The sequence below is a fragment of the Balaenoptera acutorostrata genome, chromosome 14, assembly GCF_949987535.1.
Source record: "Balaenoptera acutorostrata chromosome 14, mBalAcu1.1, whole genome shotgun sequence".
NCBI classification, from domain to species: Eukaryota; Metazoa; Chordata; class Mammalia; order Artiodactyla; family Balaenopteridae; genus Balaenoptera; species Balaenoptera acutorostrata.
In genome coordinates this window covers 52563384-52585780 of record NC_080077.1, presented here as the reverse complement: position 1 = coordinate 52585780, position 22397 = coordinate 52563384, and the positions used below count along the sequence as shown (strand labels likewise).

Genomic DNA, 22397 nt, shown 5'->3' with positions numbered 1-22397 from the left:
ATGCTATGGTATACAATCCAAAGGGTACAAATGTAAGCAGAATGAAAACTAAGTCTTCCTGTCTTTACTGCCCAATCAGCTATCTAATTCTCCAAAAGATGTCATATTTCTCTGCACCTTGCTTGGCCATATATTTTGGCCAAATTAATTTTAATTAGGAAGTAAACATTTCATTTTTCTTCAAAAGAAGTTCAATCAAGGAATATTTTGAAGATAGGATGCCTCACAGAAAAACAAAGGTAACCCTAAGAATTTATTCTAAAGAGTTTTATACCTACCATACTGAGTAAATATGCAGCAAAATGTTTTCTTTCCTTTTTATTTTTTTTAAAAATAGCTGGAGAAGAAAGCTATTTTAAATTAGTAAGTTCATTACAAAATACCTTTTAAAGAAAAGATGCTTTACCTCTCAAGTATGTAAATTAAGTAACATCAGTCGAAAGAAGTGAATCCCAACACATACCCCACTTATTCTAATTAACTGATTTTAAATTATTTGCAATTAACATATTTTTTTCCTATATCAATGGATTTTTCTGAAGGGCTTAAGAATACTTAAAAACAGCTCTTCCATATAAGTTAAGCAAACTCTGTTCAATCATATTTATACTAAAAAGTTTTACTCCAAAAAAGTAAAGATTTGCTTTAAAAAAAAGTTAGCTGTCAGCCAAGCCTCTGTTCAAATTACCAGAAAATTTGAATTAATAGAGACAAAATTAAAAGAGTTAATATTCAATATGCATGGTATACTACAAAGGAAAAGAAACTTAGCAGGGAGTCTTTTTCCCATTTACAGTTTTCCTTCATATGAACTAAACAAAAAGACAAAGTCCTTAGAAAAGTTAAGCTCCTTAATGACTTACAGGTACACAGATTTTTAATTCACTCTATCCTTTCTATTTCCACAGCCCATGCCCTACTTCATGTTTTCTTTGCTTCTTGCCTAAACCATTGTAAGAATTTCCTCACTGGTCTCTCTCTTCTAATGGGGTTCCACAAAAAAAAAAAAGAAAAAAAAAGGGTCTTTGTAGTTTAAAAAAAAAAAAGCTCAGAAAGTGCTAGGTTAAATGATGTTTAAAAGTTTTTTTTAACCTATAGTCCTTCTCACTGCCTTTAATATTCTATGTGTATTGTAAATTCCCAAGATACTATAGTATATAACCATTTCTTAATACTATGCTGTGTTCTAAGCGGTATGAAAAATGTTGGCATAAGTGATAAACTACTATATAGGTCAAGGTCCTACCTTCCCTTTCCAAGTTTACCTCCCATTGTGCTTCCAGTATCCTGTAACGTCTACTACTCTTTTATACCTCTGTGCCTCTGTTCACGATGCCTCCCTATCTGCACTGTCCTTCCTCTCATCTCTACTTATTGAAATCATGCCCAGCCATAAAAGTGTAGGATCAAAAGGTACTTCCTCCAGGAAGTATTTCAAATTCTCTCCAATCTGATTTATTTTCAGCTTCCCCAAGACTCTATAACTTTATTATAGCAGTTATTTGTCTGCTTTAGGTTACATTGTAACTATAACTTTCTTCCTCAAAAATTATAAGGCATAGGGCTTCCCTGGTGGCGCAGTGGTTGGGAATCTGCCTGCCAATGCAGGGGACACGGGTTCGAGCCCTTGTCTGGGAAGGTCCCACATGCCGCGGAGCGACTAGGCCCGTGAGCCACAATTGCTGAGCCTGCGCGTCTGGAGCCTGTGCGCCACAACAAGAGAAGCCGCGATAGTGAGAGGCCCGCGCACCGTGATGAAGAGTGGCCCCCGCTTGCCGCAACTAGAGAAAGCCCTCGTACAGAAACAAAGACCCAACACAGCCATAAATAAATAAATAAATAAAATTTTTTAAAAAAATTATAAGGCATAGAAAATAAGAATTTCCTAGTACATAGTTGGTATTCAAAACACTTACGAATTGAAATAGTGATTTTAATTTTTCCAAAGAATGCTTGAAAATAGATCTCATTTCATTATACAAATACATACAAGCCTGCAAAACTGGTAGAACAGACGTTATCACCTCCCCCTACCACCAGATGACAGATTATTATGAACATCATAATTACTATTATATTAAGCAGCTAACATTCCTTGAACATTAACTATATGCCAGATACTAAGCTAAGTGCTTTACATAGTTTATTTTATTTATTCCTCAAAACAATCATATAAAGTAGGTTCCATTATTACCACCAATTTACGGATGAGGAAACTGAAGCTCCAAGAGGTAAAATTACATGCCCAAGGTCTGACAGTAGTAGGTTAGGGCTAATAAATGGCAGAGCTTAGAATAAAATCCAGATCTGTCTGACTGCAAAGCTCACTGTTAACTGCTACACTTTTCTGCCTTTCAGTATTTGCCCAAGTAGTTCTCACTAATAAACCGTGATGCTAATCACAGTTCATTTAAACTTAGTAATAAAAAATATTCAAAATTTTCAGTTCAAAATTCACTAAAATAAAATGACATCTATACTGTTGAACCATAACAGCAACATGAAAATGAAAGAATTACTTACTTGCACAATTTGCCTTCTGCCATGTGGAATTGAAAAACTCAGACAGAATCACAACTATTTGCATTCTATCTGCCATTAAGAGACTTCTGGCACAATTATGACTCTCTGAGGAATTCTATAACGACAAAAGAAAAAGAAAGAAAAATACAATCTGAATGTTTTTAGACTTCCCAAACAACAACTTGAGGCAAAAAACCTTATAAAAATAATTCAAATATTTATTATAAGCATTTAATTTTTTTTTGCTATAATCAAATAATGATGTCATTAATAATAACAACTGTAATAAAACAATAGCAGCTAACATTTATTGGTACCAGGTTCACTTGCAAGAGAAGAAAATCTTTGCTTCTTAAATAAATAAGTACTTGCTTCTATGGTACAATCTCAACTTAGGCCCACATGTAATATTTCTTACTCCTTATGCACAGGAAAAAATTCTGGAAAGCTATTCACCAAAATGTACCAGTAGTTATCTCTGAATAATGGAAATAGAGCGATTTTCATTTTCTTTTTTGCCTCTTTTACACTGTCTAAATTTTTCTACAATGAACATATATTATTTACACATTTTTAAAAACCTGGTGGGTAAATGATCACAAAACATTGTTTCATCTTCTGGGCATTTTTTGGCTCAAAATCTTAAAATCCACAAGAAAATGTGATACATCTAGTTTGTACCGAAATAGTTTGTACCCAGATAGAAGAACACGCTTTCCACAGATCGTTTTAATAATGAAACTCATACTATGCAAATAATAAATTCAAGTTCCTAAATTATTGGATCCTTATCTATTTCCTTTCCCTTTTGCCCCAAGCAAGGAACTAAGTCCTGCTGACTCTTCATTCTTTCAAAGTTATTTAACTCCTACTATTTACCAGGCACTATAAGAATCTTGGAGTTCTGAGTATACAAAGAGTATAAAGGAATGCCATCAACACTGGGTCTTCAGAACCTCCCCAGAGACATACAGATAAGGAATTAAATAGCGTCATTAGTAATAAAAAAGAGAATATGTTGACTCTAGAAAAGAACTGATCAGCCATGTGGGATAAGAAAAGAGGGAAGGAGGGCTTAACAGCAGAATTCTTGTTTTAAAATATCTCTGAAGATCATTTTGGGATGATTACCCTTTCTGTGGCTTAGTTTTGTTGTCTCATTAAAACATGCAGCCAAATGAACACTTGCCTTTAAAATAGTAAATTGACCAAAACATTTAAAAAAGCCCTTTTCTTGGAATTGCTTTCAGAGCAATATCAGCTATAGAAGAAGATTTCATAAAAGATGAAACAATGTTTTGTGATAATTTACCCACCAGATTAAAGTAGAGCATGGCCTAAAGAGTCAGAAAAATCTGGATTACTAGCTGGTAATCTTGGACAGCTGAGGTAAACTCTCTGAGGCTCAGTTTCATGATCATGAGTCCTACAGGTACAGTATTAAATGAAATACCATACGTTAATCACTTAGCACAATGTCTGGCACCTAGTAAGTAACTGATATATGCTATTTCACCTAGCGACCTGTTGCCAACAAGAAGTGCTCTAAGTGGGTGTAGCTGGCTAAGTATAACCAGTTACTTAAGTAGAGTCTTCGTAAGTGGATGACTGGATATTTTAAAAATCAATACAGATACAAACTAGGGGCCTGAACCAAGATGGCGGAGTAGAAGGACATGCTCTCACTCCCTCTTGTGAGAACACCAGAATCACAACTAGTTGCTGGACAATCATCGACAGAAAGACACTGGAACTCACCAAAAAAGATACCCCACATCCAAAGACAAAGGAGAAGCCACAATGAGACAGTAGGAGGGGCACAATCACAGCAAAATCAAATCCCATAACTGCTGGGTGGGTGACTCACAGACTGGAGAACACTTATACTACAGAAGTCCACCCACTGGAGTGAAGGTTCTGAGCCCCACGTCAGGCTTCCCAACCTGGGGGTCTGGCAATCGGAGGAGGAATTCCTACAGAATCAGACTTTGAAGGCTAGTGGGATCTGATTGTAGGACTTTGACAGGACTGGGGGAAACAGAGACTCCACTCTTGGAGGGCACACACAAAGCAGTGCACGCATCGGGACCCAGGGGAAGGAGCAGTGAACCCAGGGGAGACTGAACCAGACCTACCTGCTAGTGTTGGAGGCTCTCCTGCAGAGGCAGGGGGTGGCTGTGGATCACCGTGGGGACAAGGACACTGGCAGCAGAAGTTCTGGGAAGTACTCCTTGGCATGAGCCCTCCCAGAGTCGGCCATTAGCCCCAACAAAGAGCCCAGATAGGCTCCAGTGTTGGGTTGCCTCAGGCAAAACAACCAACAGGGAGGGAACCCAGTCCCACCCATCAGCAGTCAAGCGGATTAAAGTTTTACTGAGCTCTGCGCACCAGAGCGACACCCAGCTCTACCCACCACCAGTCCCTCCCATCAGGAAACCTGCACAAGCCTCTTAGATAGCCTCATCCATCAGAGGGCAGACAGCAGAAGCAAGAAGAACTACAATCCTGCAGCCTGTGGAACAAAAACCACATTCACAGAAGGATAGACAAGATGAAAAGGAAGAGGGCTATGTACCAGATAAAGGAACAAGATAAAACCCCCCAAGAAAACTAAATGAAGTGGAGATAGGCAACCTACCAGAAAAAGAATTCAGAATAATGATAGTGAAGATGATCCAGGACCTCGGAAAAACAATGGAGGCAAAGATCGAGAAGATGCAAAAAATGTTTAACAAAGACCTAGAAGAATTAAAGAACAAACAAACAGAGATGAACAATACAATAACTGAAATGAAAACTACACTAGAAGGAATCAATAGCAGAATAACTGAGGCAAAAGAACGGATAAGTGACCTGGAAGATAGAATGGTGGAATTCACTGCTGTGGAACAGACTAAAGAAAAAAGAATGAAAAGAAATGAAGACAGCCTAAGACACCTCTGGGACAACATTAAACGCAATAACATTCACATTATAGGGGTCCCAGAAGGAAAAGAGAGAGAGAAAGGACTTGAGAAAATATTTGAACAGATTATAGTCGAAAACTTCCCTAATATGGTAAAGGAAATAGCCACCCAAGTCCAGGAAGCACAGCGAGTCCCATACAGGATAAACCCAAGGAGAAACATGCCAAGACACATAGTAATCAAACTGGCAAAAATTAAAGACAAAGAAAAATTATTGAAAGCAGCAAGGGAAAAACAACAAATAACATACAAGGGAACTCCCATAAGGGTAACAGCTGATTTCTCAGCAGAAACTCTGCAAGCCAGAAGGGAGTGGCATGGTATACTTAAAGTGATGAAAGGGAAGAAACTACAGCCAAGATTACTCTACCCGGCAAGGATCTCATTTAGATTTGATGGAGAAATCAAAAGCTTTACAGACAAGCAAAAGCTAAGAGAATTCAGCACCACCAAACCAGCTCTATAACAAATGCTAAAGGAACATCTCTAAGTGGGAAACACAACAGAAGAACAGGACCTACAAAAACAAACCCAAAACAATTAAGAAAATGGTCAGAGGAACATACATATCGATAATTACCTTAAACCTCAATGGATTAAATGCTCCAACCAAAAGACACAGGCTTGCTGAATGGATACAAAAACAAGACCCATATATATGCTGTCTACAAGAGACCCATTTCAGACATAGGGACACATACAGAATGAAAGTGACGGGATGGAAAAAGATATTCCATGCAAATGGAAATCAAAAGAAAGCTGGAGTAGCAATACTCATATCAGATAAAATAGACTTTAAAACAAAGAATGTTACAAGAGACAAGGAAGGACACTACATAATGATCCAGGGATCAATCCAAGAAGAAGATATAACAATTATAAATATATATGCACCCAACATAGGAGCACATCAATACATAAGGCAACTGCTCACAGCTGTAAAAGAGGAAATGGACAGTAACACAATAATAGTGGGGGACTTTAACACCCCACTTACACCAATGGACAGATCATCCAAAATGAAAATAAATAAGGAAACAGAAGCTTTAAATGACACAATAGACCAGATAGATTTAATTGATATTTATAGGACATTCCATCCAAAAACAGCAGACTACACTTTCTTCTCAAGCACGCACGGAACATTCTCCAGGATAGATCACATCATAGGTCACAAATCAAGCCTCAGTAAATTTAAGAAAATTGAAATCATATCAAACATCTTTTCTGACCACAACGCTATGAGATTAGAAGTGAATTACAGGGGAAAAAACGTAAAAAACACAAACACATGGAGGATAAACAATACGTTACTAAATAACCAAGAGATCGCTGAAGAAATCAAAGAGGAATTCAAAAAATACCTAGAGACAAATGACAATGAAAACACGACAATCCAAAACCTCTGGGACACAGCAAAGGCAGTTCTAAGAGGGAAGTTTATAGCTATACAAGCCTACCTCAAGAAAAAAGAAAAATCTCAAATAAACAATCTAACCTTACACCTAAAGGAACTAGAGAAAGAAGAACAAACAAAACCCAAAGTTAGCAGAGGGAAAGAAATCATAAAGATCAGAGCAGAAATAAATGAAATAGAAACAAAGAAAACAATAGCAAAGATCAATAAAACGAAAAGCTAGTTCTTTGAGAAGATAAACAGAATTGATAAACCATTAGCCAGACTCATCAACAAAAAGAGAGAGAGGACTCAAACCAATAAAATTAGAAATGAAAAAGGAGAAGTTACAACAGACACTGCAGAAATACAAAGCATCCTAAGAGACTACTACAAGCAACTCTATGCCAATAAAATGGACATCCTGGAAGAAGTGGACAAATTCTTAGAAAGGTATAACCTTCCAAGACTGAACCAGGAAGAAACAGAAAATATGAACAGACCAATCACAAGTAATGAAATTGAAACTGTGATTAAAAACCTTCCAACAAACAGAAGTCCAGGACCAGATGGCTTCACAGGTGAACTCTATCAAACATTTAGAGAAGAGCTAATACCCATCCTTCTCAAACTCTTCCAAAAAATTGTGGAGGAAGGAACACTCCCAAACTCATTCTATGAGGCCACCATTACCCTGATACCAAAACCAGACAAAGATACTACAAAAAAAGAAAATTACAGACCACTATCACTGATGAATATAGATGCAAAAAGCCTTAACGAAATAGTAGTAAACAGAATCCAACAACACATTAAAAGGATCATACACCATGATCAAGTGGAATTTCTCCCAGGGATGCAAGGATTATTCAACATACACAAATCAATCAATGTGATACACCATATTAACAAATTGAAGAATAAAAACCATATGCTCATCTCAATAGATGCAGAAAAAGTTTTGACAAAATTCAACATCCATTTATGATAAAAACTCTCCAGAAAGTGGGCATAGAGGGAAACTACCTCAACATAATAAAGGCCATATATGACAAACCCACAGCAAACATCATTCTCAATGGTGAAAAACTGAAAGCATTTCCTCTAAGATCAGGAACGAGACAAGGATGTCCACTCTCACCGCTATTATTCAACATAGTTTTGGAAGTCCTAGCCACAGCAATCAGAGAAGAAAAAGAAATAAAAGGAATACAAATTAGAAAAGAAGAAGTAAAACTGTCACTGTTTGCAGATGTCATGATACTATACATAGAGAATCCTAAAGATGCCACCAGAAAACTATTAGAGCTAATCAATGAATTTGGTAAAGTTGCAGGATACAAAATTAATGCACAGAAATCTCTTGCATTCCTGTACACTAATGATGAAGAATCTGAAAGAAAAATTAAGGAAACACTCCCATTTACCATTGCAACAAAAAGAATAAAATACCTAGGAATAAACCTACCTAGGGAGACAAAAGACCTGTATGCAGAAAACTATAAGACACTGATGAAAGAAATTACAGATGATACCAACAGGTGGAGAGATATACCATGTTCTTGGATTGGAAGAATCAATATTGTGAAAATGAGTATACTACCCAAAGCAATCTACAGATTCAATGCAATCCCTATCAAATTACCAATGGCATTTTTTACGGAACTAGAACAAAAAATCTTAAAATTTGTATGGAGACACAAAAGACCCCGAATAGCCAAAGCAGTCTTGAGGGAAAAAAACGGAGCTGGAGGAATCAGACTCTCTGACTTCAGACTATACTACAAAGCTACAGTAATCAAGACAATATGGTACTGGAACAAAAACAGAAACATAGATCAATGGAACAAGATAGAAAGCCCAGAGGTAAACCCACACACCTATGGTCAACTAATGTATGACAAAGGAGGCAAGGATATACAATGGAGAAAAGACAGTCTCTTCAATAAGTGGTGCTGGGGAAAATGGACAGCTACATGTAAAAGAACGAAATTAGAACACTCCCTAACACCATACACAAAAATAAACTCAAAATGGATTAGAGACCTAAATGTAAGACCGGACTTTATAAAACTCTTAGAGGAAAACATAGGAAGAACACTCTTTGATATAAATCACAGCAAGATCTTTTTTGATCCACCTCCTAGAGTAATGGAAATAAAAACAAAAATAAACAAATGGGACCTAATGAAACTTCAAAGCTTTTGCACAGCAAAGGAAACCATAAACAAGACGAAAAGACAACCCTCAGAATGGGAGAAAATATTTGCAAACGAATCAACGGACAAAGGATTAATCTCCAAAATATATAAACAGCTCATGCAGCTCAACATTAAAAAAACAAACAACCCAATCCAAAAATGGGCAGAAGACCTAAATAGACACTTCTCCAAAGAAGACATACAGATGGCCAAGAAGCACATGAAAAGCTGCTCAACATCACTAATTATTAGAGAAATGCAAATCAAAACTATAATGAGGTGTCACCTCACACCAGTTAGAATGGGCATCAGAAAGTCTACAAACAATAAATGCTGGAGAGGGTGTGGAGAAAAGGGAACCCTCTTGCACTGTTGGTGGGAATGTAAACTGATACAGCCACTATGGAGAACAGTATGGAGGTTCCTTAAAAAACTAAAAATAGAATTACCATATGATCCAGCAATCCCACTACTGGGCATATACCCAGAGAAAACCATAATTCAAAAAGACACATGCACCCCAATGTTCACTGCAGCACTATTTACAATAGCCAGGTCATGGAAGCAACCTAAATGCCCATCCACAGACGAATGGATAAAGAAGTTGTGGTACATATATACAATGGAATATTACTCAGCCATAAAAAGGAACGAAATTCGGTCATTTGTTGAGACGTGGATGGATCTAGAGACCGTCATACAGAGTGAAGTAAGTCAGAAAGAGAAAAACAAATGTGGAACCTAGAAAAATGGTAGAGATGAACCGGTTTGCAGGGAAGAAATTGAGACACAGATGTAGAGAACAAACGTATGGACACCAAGGGGGGAAAGCCGTAGCAGGGGGGTGGGTGGGATGAATTGGGAGATTGGGATTGACATGTATACACTGATGTGTATAAAACTGATGACCAATAAGAACCTGCTGTATAAAGAAAAAAAAATCAATACAGAATAACCTGCATGAGTGGTCAATGTGAGGAATAGTTCAGTTGAGGAAGACATCAGTGTAGTTGGGAGAAATAAGGAGAGTTCACGAAGGAAGCAGGATTTGAACTAAGCCCTATACTAAGAAAGGGAAGAAGGTTCTAAAATGGGGTAAATAAAATGATCGAGGGGTGAAAATAGGAATGGTTATGTAGTATTCAGGGAGTATTCAGGAGGCCAGTGGAAGGTACCTCTATGAAAGTAGAGGCAGTATAGGGAGAAGTCAGGGCAAGGTAATGAAGGGTCTTGAGGGTTATGAGAGTCACACAGTGGGAAACTTTTTAAGATTTTTGAGGAAGATGGCATGAAAAGCAGAGTTTGGAGAGCACAGGTCTATATCACAATATGTAGGGTGAAGCAGGAGACTAAATAGACTATTTCCATAGTTCATGTATAATGAGAAGACAGTAGCAACAGTGAGAATGGAAGGTAAGTGATGAATAATCCCAACAATGATGATGTACTTTTGAATACCTAATGGTTCTAAAAGCTCTAAATGTATAACTCACTTAATCCTTGTAACAACTCTATGAAATAGGCAGTGGTATCCTTTTGGATTCAAACCCAGCCTCTTTCACTGCATGGCCTTGGGTAAGTTACTTAATCACTCTGAGGCTCAGTTTCCTAAAGCATGATATCCACCTATATATGTCTAGGTTCCTCATCTGGACAAAAGTTCCTTTAGGATGGAAACTTTGTCTTATATCTTTGTATTCCCAACACCTAGCACATGACAAAAAACATTGGCCTTTGGTTTATATTTAGAACTTTTAATACTCAAATCTGTCACAACCACTTAGCAGAAACCTAACCACAATGAATCCAACAATCCACTTTCATCATGCCTATTTGGCAAAATGCAAACAACCAAGCAGATTATTTCCACAATAAATCCATAATCCCAAACTGTACTCCTCACTTGCCTGTCTGCTCATTCTCCCCTCTTTAACACCACTATTGCAATCTTCTCCACTCTCCCTTGAAACTGATATCCCTCTCACCCTTTACTCTCAAGTGAAGATCTAGCCTCCTGGTTGACAGTGAAAACAGAGACCATCAAGCTGAAACTCTGATCTGCCTACCCCTCTACACCCAACCTCTCCTTCTACCCTCCTGTTAGAGTGCAGAACGTGCCTGCCCCTGTCAAAGGCTCATCTCTCTCTCTCTCTGTGGATGCCTTAGATCTCAACTACTCTGCCTTCTCAGGAAAACTGACCTTGTTTACTTTCCCACTGTTTCCTATATCTTCACTCTCTCTATAGGATTCTTCCTATCAGCATTTAAACATGTTCAGGTCTCTCCCATCTTAAGAAAGGAAGAAGGGAAGTAGAGACAGAGGGATGGAGGGACAAAGGAACAAAAAGAAATTAAAAGAAAATCCCTGAGTCTCAATTCCTCTTTAGTGACCTCTCTTTCTTATCTCTTCCTTATGGCCAAACTTTTAGTTGTGTAGTATCACAATTCCCACTTCCTCATCTTCCATTCACTATTTAATCTACTTTAATCTTACTCTCACCCCCAAGTGCTCCCTCAAAATGGCTCTTATGGCACCAAGAATGCCAATGTTGATAGATTCACTTCTGGTCCTCTCAGCTGGATTTGACACAAATAACCACCCATTCCCTTTTCCCTTTTATAGGACAGCACATTCTCCTGATTTTTCTTAATCTCTCCGACTCTTCTTTCTTGGTCTCTTTCAATATTTTATCCTCTAACCAAATCTTCAACCCAGCATTTCTTATGTATTCTCACTTCTTACTCAAACTCATCATACCATGGTTTCAAACACTACTTTTAAGCTGACTACTCCCAAACCGATTATCCCCAATCCACATCTCTAGACATACATATTCAACCACATATGCAATATCTCCACCTAGATGTCTCATAAACACCTCAGAATCAACAAGTTCAATATCAAGTTCATGATCTTCCCCCACCAAACAGGTTCCTCCCTCCATCTTACTAAATAGCAACCCTATTCACTAAGCTGCTCTTATTAAAACCCTGGAAATCATCGTTCCTTTCCTTCACATTCCATATTCAAATAACTACCAAGTTTTGTCAGTTCTACCTCCTAAATATCTCTGAAATCTATCCATTTCTCCCCGTCACAATGGCCCACATGTAGCCTAGCCACCAACATTTCTCACATCACTGCAAGAGTCTCTTAATTCATTTCCCCACACATACTCTTTCCCTACCCTCCCTAGTCCCTGTCCCCTCCATTTTCTCTCATGTAGCCATAATGACCTTTTAAAGTACAAATCGGATCATATCATTCACAGAATTAAACCCTTCAGTAATATCACACTGCTTTAAAATCAAAGACTAAAACCCTTAGTACTACCCTATTGGTAATATGACCTGGCACCTGCCCACTTCCTCAGGCTCAGATCACTAGTCTCCTCCTGGCTCACAGTGCTTTAAGTTCTTTCTAGTCCTCAAATACACCAGACTCCCATTCAGAGTCTTCACACCTGCTACTTCATTACATGTATACATTCTCTCTCCTCCCCGACCTTCTCAAATTTTAGTTGTCAGCTTTAATCACTGACCACTTCTATCTACTCCCAGCTGATCTTGAATGCTCAAGATCAGCATTCTTGTTATATGTTTTGGTGGCATATGGGACTTTTTTCTTTGCAACACTTATCACACCTGAATTAAATAATTACTTTTATAACAATATGTTTAATGTCTGTTTCCCCTACCAGACTACAAGCTCTGCTCATTCACAGCTATATCCCTAGTTACTACCACTACCCTGCACATAATAGGTACTCAATAATTTTTTTTTTAGTGAATGAGAAGCACTACATTTTCTGATCTCCAATGAAAGACATAGATTACGTTATGCTATGTTCCAATTTTCTCCCTATATTCCTAACAATTTATTAATCTACACTAAAACTATGTTGAACACTTCTAGATACATACCTCCAATCATAGGTAATATATATATAAACATATCAATATGTCTATCTATCTGCTTATATAAATTTTAAACAAACCAAGTATAATAAGATGAAGATTAGCAATTGAGAATTTGGGGGGCCAAAGCATCCTGGCAACCACTCTGGTGATGCTGAACAGCTCAATGAAACTACATCTCTATTCAGTTTAAATTAAAGAAGAAAGTATGACTCTAAGTAAGAGGGAATCCGTCAATTCTACTATTCAGGTTTCACAAATCACTGTATTCTTTACCTTGAGATAATAAAACTATATGGAGTCCTTGACCCAGTAATTCCAAGAGGAAGTGACTAGAAAATTGAATTCTCATCAGATAACTCTATTACAGTTAAATGAATCAGCTTGCTGTACCACAGAAATAGCTTGCTAATTTCTACCTTTGATTCTTTTTCTCCTTGTTATAATCCCCTCCTCTCAATCAATCCATGGACATGGATTCATCCTAAAGAGGTGAGAAAGAATGACTCACGTCATTCTGGCCACAGAACAATGCACCTAATTGCTTAAAACAGAATATGATGCCATATCATATCCTGCTGTAGTTGACAGGGACAAGTCTTTGGTGTTTTACTTTAAAATCATGGTGAGATATACTATATATATATGTATACACACACACACACACACACACACACACATATATAGCCCTTGCTATACCCAGTAGAAGTATGCCTGAAAAATACTGCATGTAGGTCTACATTTACTTAAAGTACCTTGAAAAGTAGCTCTTTACAGAGACCGGCCACAGAATTTATTTAATGCAAATAAATTCCCTATTTTTGTAAAAAATACATATTTATGTCAAGTAATATCAGGCTGACAAAGTAGGATGCAACTCTATGTTTATATTTTGTCAAATCAACTATGATTTATGAAATAATTCCAACCACATTTTCATGAGACTTTTTTTCTCAGTACAAGAGGAACTTTCCACTCCATAATCGCAAAGTCATTTCTCCTGTTTTTCCTTTACAAGGCATATCCAGCCCATACCTCATGACTCCCGCCAGCTCTGACACTCTAATCCTTTCCTACTCTAGCCCCTATAAGGTACTTAGGAACAAGGACATGTCTCTGTGCCTGCCTGCCTTCCTTCCTTCCTCCCTCCCTCCCTTTCTTTCTTTCTCTTTCTTTCTTTTAATCAAGACCCTCACAGCACCAACCACATGACCAGAAGAGCTCTAAGAGTACCAAGAGTGGAGGGCAGATTTACCATTTTGTAAGATTTTAGTTCCCATTTACTGAGAACTATTACTATGTGTAGTAATAGTTTTCTCAGAGTTCCTCTCACACCCATCTTACAGATGAGACAACAGAAACAGAGAATATAAATTGCCCAGAGTACACCTCGAATAAGCAGAGAAGAACTGGTCTCCTGGCAGAATGGCTCCAGGCTGTATTAATGACTAAAATGAACTCTCATGCATTATCTCTTTTTATTTTTTTAACAGTCACATCTGGCAGCGGTTTTTCTCTATTCTACAGAGGAGGAAACTCCAAGATAGACTCCAAGGTAATTAATCCAAGGTCAAACTGCTAGAAAGTGGTGGATCTGAAAATGCCTGGCTACAAAGCTCAAGTTCCTTACCACCAGCACACTATAGTTTCCCCACTCCACCTGGGGTTTCAGGAAAGAGTCCTTCCTGGGAACTCCAGGTGGAGATGGGAAGAAGCTGCGGCAGACTGGGGGGAAAGAGGTGAAGAAAGGTAGAGTTGGCGTGCAGAAGCCCCAAGAAAACTAGTCATACCTATCTGCAAATATGTACCAAAAGATGCCCAACAGCAGCCATGGAAGCAAAAATCCAAACCCCAAGCCCCATAATGCCACCCACTTTTCTGATGCCCCTAACTCCACAGTCCCAATCCAACCCCCTTTTCTCACAAATGGGGAAACTGAGCACCCCCCCACACCAAGTTAACCATCATTCCATCCTCCTCCCTTTCCAACAATCCACGCCAGAGGTCCCGGGTGTGCCTTCTACCCACCCCCACGGCTCGGCTGATGTTGTCCATCTTGCTGGCGACCTGTTGGAAGAGGGGATAGCAGGTCTGACAGAGGCGCACCGGCCGGGCGCCGCGCACTAGACACCCGGTCAGCTCTGCGCTGCTGTTGGCGAAGTCCAGCAGCAGCTCCCGGCACTCGGGATCCAAATCCGGCAAGTCTGGGGGTAGTGACAGTGGCCCCATCCTTCCGCCCTGCAGTAAAGCCAGGGACAAGTCCTCCACCTTCAGCAACTGCTCCTCCGACAGGAGGTCGTGGAGGACCCGGTGGGAACTGCTGCCCAAGGAGAAGGTGCCCAGAGCCAGCCCCGACCACAGCAGCGCCACCAATAGCAGCCGCAGCAGCAGCAACGATGACCTCCGCCGCGCGACTGTCCGGTCCGGGTCCATCGCGGGGTTCACGAACCCCAAGGCGCAGACCTCCACCTCTCCGCCCCTAGTCTGTGCTGCGGACAGCGGCCGCTTCCGGCTTCCTTGGGCGCAGGCCGCGAGCAGGGTCACGAGGCGCGCGCGTCACGGCCCCGCCTCCGGCGCGCGGCGCCCCGCCCCATTGGCTGCAGAGAGACTCTCGCGCAGCGGACCGGCGCGTGTGCGGGAGCGCGCCCAGACGGGCGGTTTCGCGCTCTCATCCTGTGCCAAGCGCCTGACCGAGGGGCGCGCGAGACCCGTGTGGCGTCGGCTGTGGAGCCCCGAGCTGAGGCTCGCCTGCCCTATGAATACAGGCGTCGGCCGCTTTTAGCCGTTAAATCTCGGGGGTCTTGCCCTCGGTTGCCCACCTCTTTAGTTGTTCGCTGAGTTCTAGAAGTCTGAGGAGTTATGTGCCACAGAAAGACGGACGGCCTCCGCCGTGGGAATTACGAGTGAGTTCCCTGAGAAAGCCTGCTGGCACATGCCTTGGCAGGTTTTTTTACTTGGTATTTCTTAGCATAATTTTCCCCCTCAAAATATTTGGAAAGAGTAATGACGTGTGTTGATTATTTTTGATAGTGGAGCCTAGCGGCTTACAAGCTTTTTTTCCCCTTAAGCTCAGCTGTGTCAGCGCTGTCCGATAGACTTCGTGAGGTGATGGAAAGATTCTGTATCTGCGCTCATACGGTAGCCACTAGCCACTTGCGGCTGTGGAGCACTCGTAATGTGGCTACTGCCATCGGGGAACTGAATTTTTAACTGTATTTAATGTGAATGTAAATAGCCCTATCTGGCGAGCGGTGCTGTGTCGGACAGCGCCGGTCTAAGTTCTCTCACTGTGTAGCCTGGTCCTTGGGTGGCTAATGTCCAGGTTTCCTTGTGACTGAAGGGGTTCCTGGGGTGCAGCACAAGCCTGTATCCCAGTGCAAAAACCTGGAAAATCCTCGCCAAACTGCTCAATTTCAAACTCCTATCCAGTTTCTGACAAGCCCAGGGCAATCTTTGGGGACACTCTGAAAAGCGTCCTGATACCACTACTGTGCTGTAAAAAGAATTTAGCTAATGACCTGGAAAACGGTTTTCTGACAAGTATCTGCTAACAGATTTGGTAGAAGAATTATTTCCTGGCTGTTTTGTGTCATCCCGCTTTCGTTTTTGCCTTGTAAATTGCAGAGCTACTGTACTAATTCCTATTCATCTTATGGTGCTAATTTATGTTTCTGAGAGTTGGTAGAGTTACTTTTTTAGCCAGTCTGTTTGATTATTGTTTTGTGTTCCTAATGGGAAGGGAGAAAAGTTCCATAATTTCTTTAACATGCCTGTTTATTCTTTTAATATTACAAACAATATTGCAGGTAATAATCATATCTATACAGGTTGGTATATGTTTAAGATAAATTCCTAGCAATAGACTTGCTGGGTCAGAGAGTATGTGCATTTGTGATGTTGTTGATTGTGCTATATTACTTTCCACGGAGGTTTAATAATTTACTCATAATGGTTCCTAAAGAACTCTTAAGAATGGTAATTCTAACATGTAGAAAGACCTAAAAGTTATAGGATGACATTTGAGAAAATTAAGACAACTTATTTTACTGGGGTGGCTAATGTCCAGGTTTCCTTAGGACTGAAGGAGTTCCTGGAGTGCAGCACAAACCTGCATCCAATGCAAAAACCTGGAAAATCCTGGGCAAACCACTCAATTTCAAACTTCCCTTCCTGGAGCAATTCCATCCTAAAGCTGTTAGATCAAGTAGCGTAAGGTTGGCATCCATGCTTGGTCGGGTGGGGGTGTCAGAGGCCCAGAGAGGGGTGTCAGAGCACAGGGAAGAAGAGGAAGACATGACGGTGTGGGGGGGCGGGGAATCCTGGTGCAGGGTATTGGATCCTGAGTTGGGTAAGAAGGGTTTCCCTGTAAGGGAGGGTACAGCAGTGACTGGGAGTTTGCTTACCTTCAGAAGGATTGATCAAATAGGTAAGTATATTAAGGATAATGGGAGTCTGGTTTCTCATTGTCCAAGAAGGGAGTTACAAATATGAAAAGGGAGAAAAGTAGAATGAACTCTGTAGTGTTGGATTAAAATTAGCAATGTATGTATTATTAGTGGCTGCAAATACATATAGAAATAGATTGTGGCTTCTAAATGTCATTCTCCACTAAAAGGAATCAAGAATCCTTGGAGAAATAGCCAATTCTACCGCTGGGGTAGGAAAAGCAGAAGTTTAGCCTGGATCATCTTTTTGTACCAGAAAGTAAGGAAGTGCTGAAAGAATGATGGGGACGTGTCAAGAACACACAGAAGCCAGCTTAACTGGCTCCCACTGGCCAAATCTGGAACAATTTGAGCATCAAAACAAATAATGGTGGTCAATGGGTCGTAAACCATTGAATAAAACAGGAAACCAGGAACCTATAGTGATATATTTAAATAAATGAATAAGCTGAATGTTTCATGGGGATTAAAATATTTACATATTTTCAAAGTCATCTGCTCAAAAAATATGTATTAATTATAAATGGAAAAAATGAGTAAATTTACAGTGGAGAAGTCTGTCAGATCCCACATTAATCAAATGATCAACATGAACGTCATCATAATGGGACAGATAGAAATTGTATGCCACCTGATAGAACGCAGTTAGAAGAACATAGCACCAATTCTATATATTCCTACCAAAGATGCATAACCTGATTCTAATCATGAGAAAACATCAGATAAATCAAGTTGTTTCATTCTGCAAAATATCTAGCCTGTAATCTATAGTGTTATGTCTACAAGAGTCAAGAAAAGATTGAGAAATTGCACCTGACATAAAGAACATTATTCAGACAACTAGCGAAATTTGAATGGGATCTGAGAATTAGATGGTAGTAATGTATAATGTTAATTTCCTGATTTTTATAATTGTATTGTGGTTATGCAAGAGAATGTTTTTATTTGTAAATATAAAATACACAGGAAAGCATTCAGGGGTGATAGGACATCAGGGCAGCAACTTACTTTTTTTTGAGGTATAGTTGATTTACAATACTGTGTTAGTTTCAGGTGTACAGCAAAGTGATTCAGTCATATATTTTTTTTCAGATTATTTTCCATTATAGGTTATTACAAGATATTGAATATTATTCCCTGTGTTATACAGTAAATCCTTGTTGCTTATCTATTTTTTTTTAAATTTATTTATTTTTGGCTGTGTTGGGTCTTCGTTTCTGTGCGAGGGCTTTCTCTAGCTGCGGTGAGCGGGGGCCACTCTTCATCGCAGTGCGCGGGCCTCTTATTATCGTGGCCTCTCTTGTTGCGGAGCACAGGCTCCAGACGCGCAGGCTCAGTAATTCTGGCTCACGGGCCTAGTTGCTCCGCGGCATGTGAGATCTTCCCAGACCAGGGCTCGAACCCGTGTTCCCTGCATTAGCAGGTAGAGTGTCAACCACTGTGCCACCAGGGAAGCCCCACTTATCTATTTTATATACAGTAGTGTGTATCTGTTAATCCCATACTCTTAATTTATCCCTCTCCCCCTCCCTTTCCCCTTTGGTAACCGTAAGTTTGTTTTCTGTCTGTGAGTCTGTTTATGCTTTGTATATACATTCATTTGTATTATTTTTTAGATTCCACCTGTAAGTGATATCATATAATATTTGTCTTTGTCTGACTTACTTCACTTAGTATGATGTTCTCTAGGTACATCCATGTTGCTGCAAATGGCAATATTTCATTCTTTTTATGGCTGAGTAGTATTCCATTGTATATATGTACCACATCTTCTTTAGCCATTCATCTGTCAGTGGACGCTTAGTTGCTTCCATGTCTTGGCTATTGTAAATAGTGCTGCTGTGAACATTGGGATGCATGTACCTTTTCAAATTAGAGTTTTTCATCTTTTCTGGATATATGCCCAGGAGTGGGATTGCTGGATCATATGGTAGCTCTATTTTTAGTTTTTTAAGGGACCTCCATACTTTTTTCCATAGTGGATGCACCAATTTACATTCCCACCAACAGTGTAAGAGGGTTCTCTTTTCTCCACACCCTCTCCAGCATTTATCATTTGTAGATTTTTTGATGGTAGCCATTCTGACCAGTGTGAGGTGATATCTCATTGTCGTTTTGATTCAGCAACTTACTTTCAGTTGGTTCTGGAAAGAAATGATTTGTACTGTGCTTCCAACTTTTTTGTAAGCTTGATATTGTTTCAAAATTTAAAATACATTGTAAAAAAATTAGGGTACAGCAGTGCAATAGAATTCTGTGCATTTGACATCTTATGTACCCAATGTGGAACAATTGCCAACATAAATTAAATGGAAAAAAAGAAAGTGTCAAAAAAAAGAATTTTTAATGCTCATGCATACATATGCATAGACTGTCTCCAGAAGGATACACTAAGTGTGGTCACTTTGATAGAAGAGGAATTGAATTGAGTAGTATGGGAACAGGGCTAGAAGAGAGACTGTTCATTGTAAACTTTATTACTTTTAAATTTTTGTTCCATGTGAATATTATTCTTACTCAAAAAATTAATAAAAATGAAAAGATAGTTTCTTACCTTGTCAGCTATCAGTGGGTTCAGGGCATTTGTGAATCCTACGAAAGTTTTTCATAGAGTTTTGTACGTATGTATATCTTTCTGAGAAGAGTGACATAACTTTCATCAGTTTTGTTTTTTTTGTAATTTATTTATTTTTGGCTGTGTTGGGTCTTCGTTTCTGTGTGAGGGCTTTCTCTAGTTGCGGCAAGTGGGGGCCACTCTTCATCGCGGTGCGCGGGCCTCTCACTATCGTGGCCTCTCTTGTTGCGGAGCACAGGCTCCAGACGCGCAGGCTCAGTAGTTGTGGCGCACGGGCTTAGTTGCTCCGCGGCATGTGGGATCTTCCTAGACCAGGGCTCGAACCCGTGTCCCCTGCATTAGCAGGCAGATTCTCAACCACTGCGCCACCAGGGAAGCCCCTCATCATAGTTTTTAATAGGGGTCTGTGATCCAAAAGATTAAGAACCATAGATTTAAAATAAACCCAAATAAAATTCCTTCCTACAAGTTTAAGAATTACATTAAATTGCTTTTTATCTCACGTATCTTAGAACATGTGACACAAAAAACAAAGCAAAACAAAAAAACAGTAATTTACTGTGGTATGCACTAGAATAAACAAAGATCACTAGAACACCATTGTGCTCACAAAGAATAGGACATAAAATCAAATTGTGTACAATAAAGTTAAATATTAAAGGCGGTAATGTGGAGGTGTTTTAGGAGCAATAAATATTGAAATAACTGTGCCTGGGGGTTTGGAGAAGAGTCAGAAACCTTTTCAAAGAGGAGGTGATTTTCGAGTGAGGTTTTATAGAATGAATAGGAATTCACCCAGTGGCAGCTCTAGAATGTCTCTATCAGAGGAGTGAATGGCAGCAGTCTAGATAGAAGGAAAGACTGGAGAACTTGTCTTAAAGCAGAATCTGCATGGCAAGCACACTATTTTTACTTAGAGCTTATGTTTATTAGGGTTACTAATGGAGATTATAGGGATGGTGCTAAAAGCAATCTGCCCACTTGGTACTTTCTATGCTAAAAAGCTTAAGTTTTATCCTGTAGGCAGTGGGGAACCATTAAAAGATTTAAGCAGGACAATGATATAATCATACAGGCATTTTAGGAAGAGAACACTCACAGCAGTGGAGATTTTTTTTTTTTACAGTACTAAGACTAAAGCCTAATTAAAGTAACTACATTAAAGGCCTAAAGGAGGCTGAGGTGGAAGTGGGAGAGAAGAGGGATTAGATTAAAGAGATAGTTATGATAGAGAAGAACGAGAATTGATGGTTATGTAGATATGGGCATGTGAACCAGTGATGACTCGAAGTTTACAAGTTTAGATAACTGGGTAAATGGTGGTGCCATGGACAGGAATAGAATAGAAATATTGGAAGAGTGGAATACATTTGGACTGGAATAGAAACAATGAATTCAACTGGAATTGTCACTTCAGGATGCTTCTGATAGAGATACCCAGGGAGCATTTTAAATTACATATCTGGTATATAGTAGAGTGGCCTAGGTTAGAGATTTAGAATTGGGAATCGTTGTGGTGGTTGAATCCCTGGAGGTAAAGTAAGTCAACCAGAGATTGAGACACTGATTAATTAATGATTGTTGAAGAAGATTATTTTCATAGATGATATGCATAATAGCCCTGGAATATCAGAATAGGATCAAGAAAAGGTCTTGTTCTGAGCGTAAACTTAATAACCAAAGGAATGCCACTGCCTAAATGCAGGTACTTTGCATCTCTTACATACATTAGTGCAACAGCAAAGGATAGAGATCAAAGAAAAAAGGCAAGACACCCAGAGAAGAAGAGAAATTGACCTTAGTACCATCCCAGATTCCTCTAGTAAGTTAAAAATGTGAATCAAGACTATGAGACTTCTCAAAAATTTGTTTTCATGGAAATTTTTTAAGAAAATTTACCCCAAATTTGGAAGTAAAGCAAAAGAGTCACTACACTGGGGCAAGCAAGGATTACTTAATTTTCAAGTCTAGGAGAATGAACCTGTGTTTGGCTCTTTACTATTTAATTAGAGCTCAGACACTATGAAGCTACATGTTAATGTGTAGATTTCTCTCTGCTAGGAAAGATAACCCCAAAGATTATGGTTTGATTACCCTAAGGGACATTAGCATGTTTTGCATCTAACCTAGCAATATTCTTTCTTTTTTTCAGTGCCTTTATTCAGTTTGAGAAACATTAATGAGCTAATAAATACTTGACACATTTTTATTCTATATTTGTATGAGAGTCATGTTTTTATCTTTTTGAAAATTGTATTTTGACAGTTCTTTCCTTCAAAATATGTAGAATGGAGGAAAACTAAGGATATAAGCCAAGAAGGTAGTCAAAGATGATCAGAAGAGCTCAGAGATCAAGGCCAATAACCAGTCTCC

At 39.3% G+C, this 22397-nt stretch overlaps 1 protein-coding gene across 1 annotated transcript in view; it reads right to left on the bottom strand.

Moving 5' to 3' along the window:
• The window catches only part of OSTM1 (osteoclastogenesis associated transmembrane protein 1), a 37703-nt gene extending 22178 nt beyond the window's left edge, over nucleotides 1-15525 (bottom strand). The window contains exons 1-2 of the mRNA XM_007190657.2: nucleotides 15033-15525; nucleotides 2524-2638 (exon numbers count right to left, since the gene is read on the bottom strand). Of these exons, the coding sequence (XP_007190719.1) occupies nucleotides 2524-2638; nucleotides 15033-15437 (520 nt within the window). The 5' untranslated portion in view covers nucleotides 15438-15525. The remainder of the gene's footprint in view (nucleotides 1-2523; nucleotides 2639-15032) is intronic.
• Between the last annotated feature and the right edge of the window lie 6872 nt (nucleotides 15526-22397).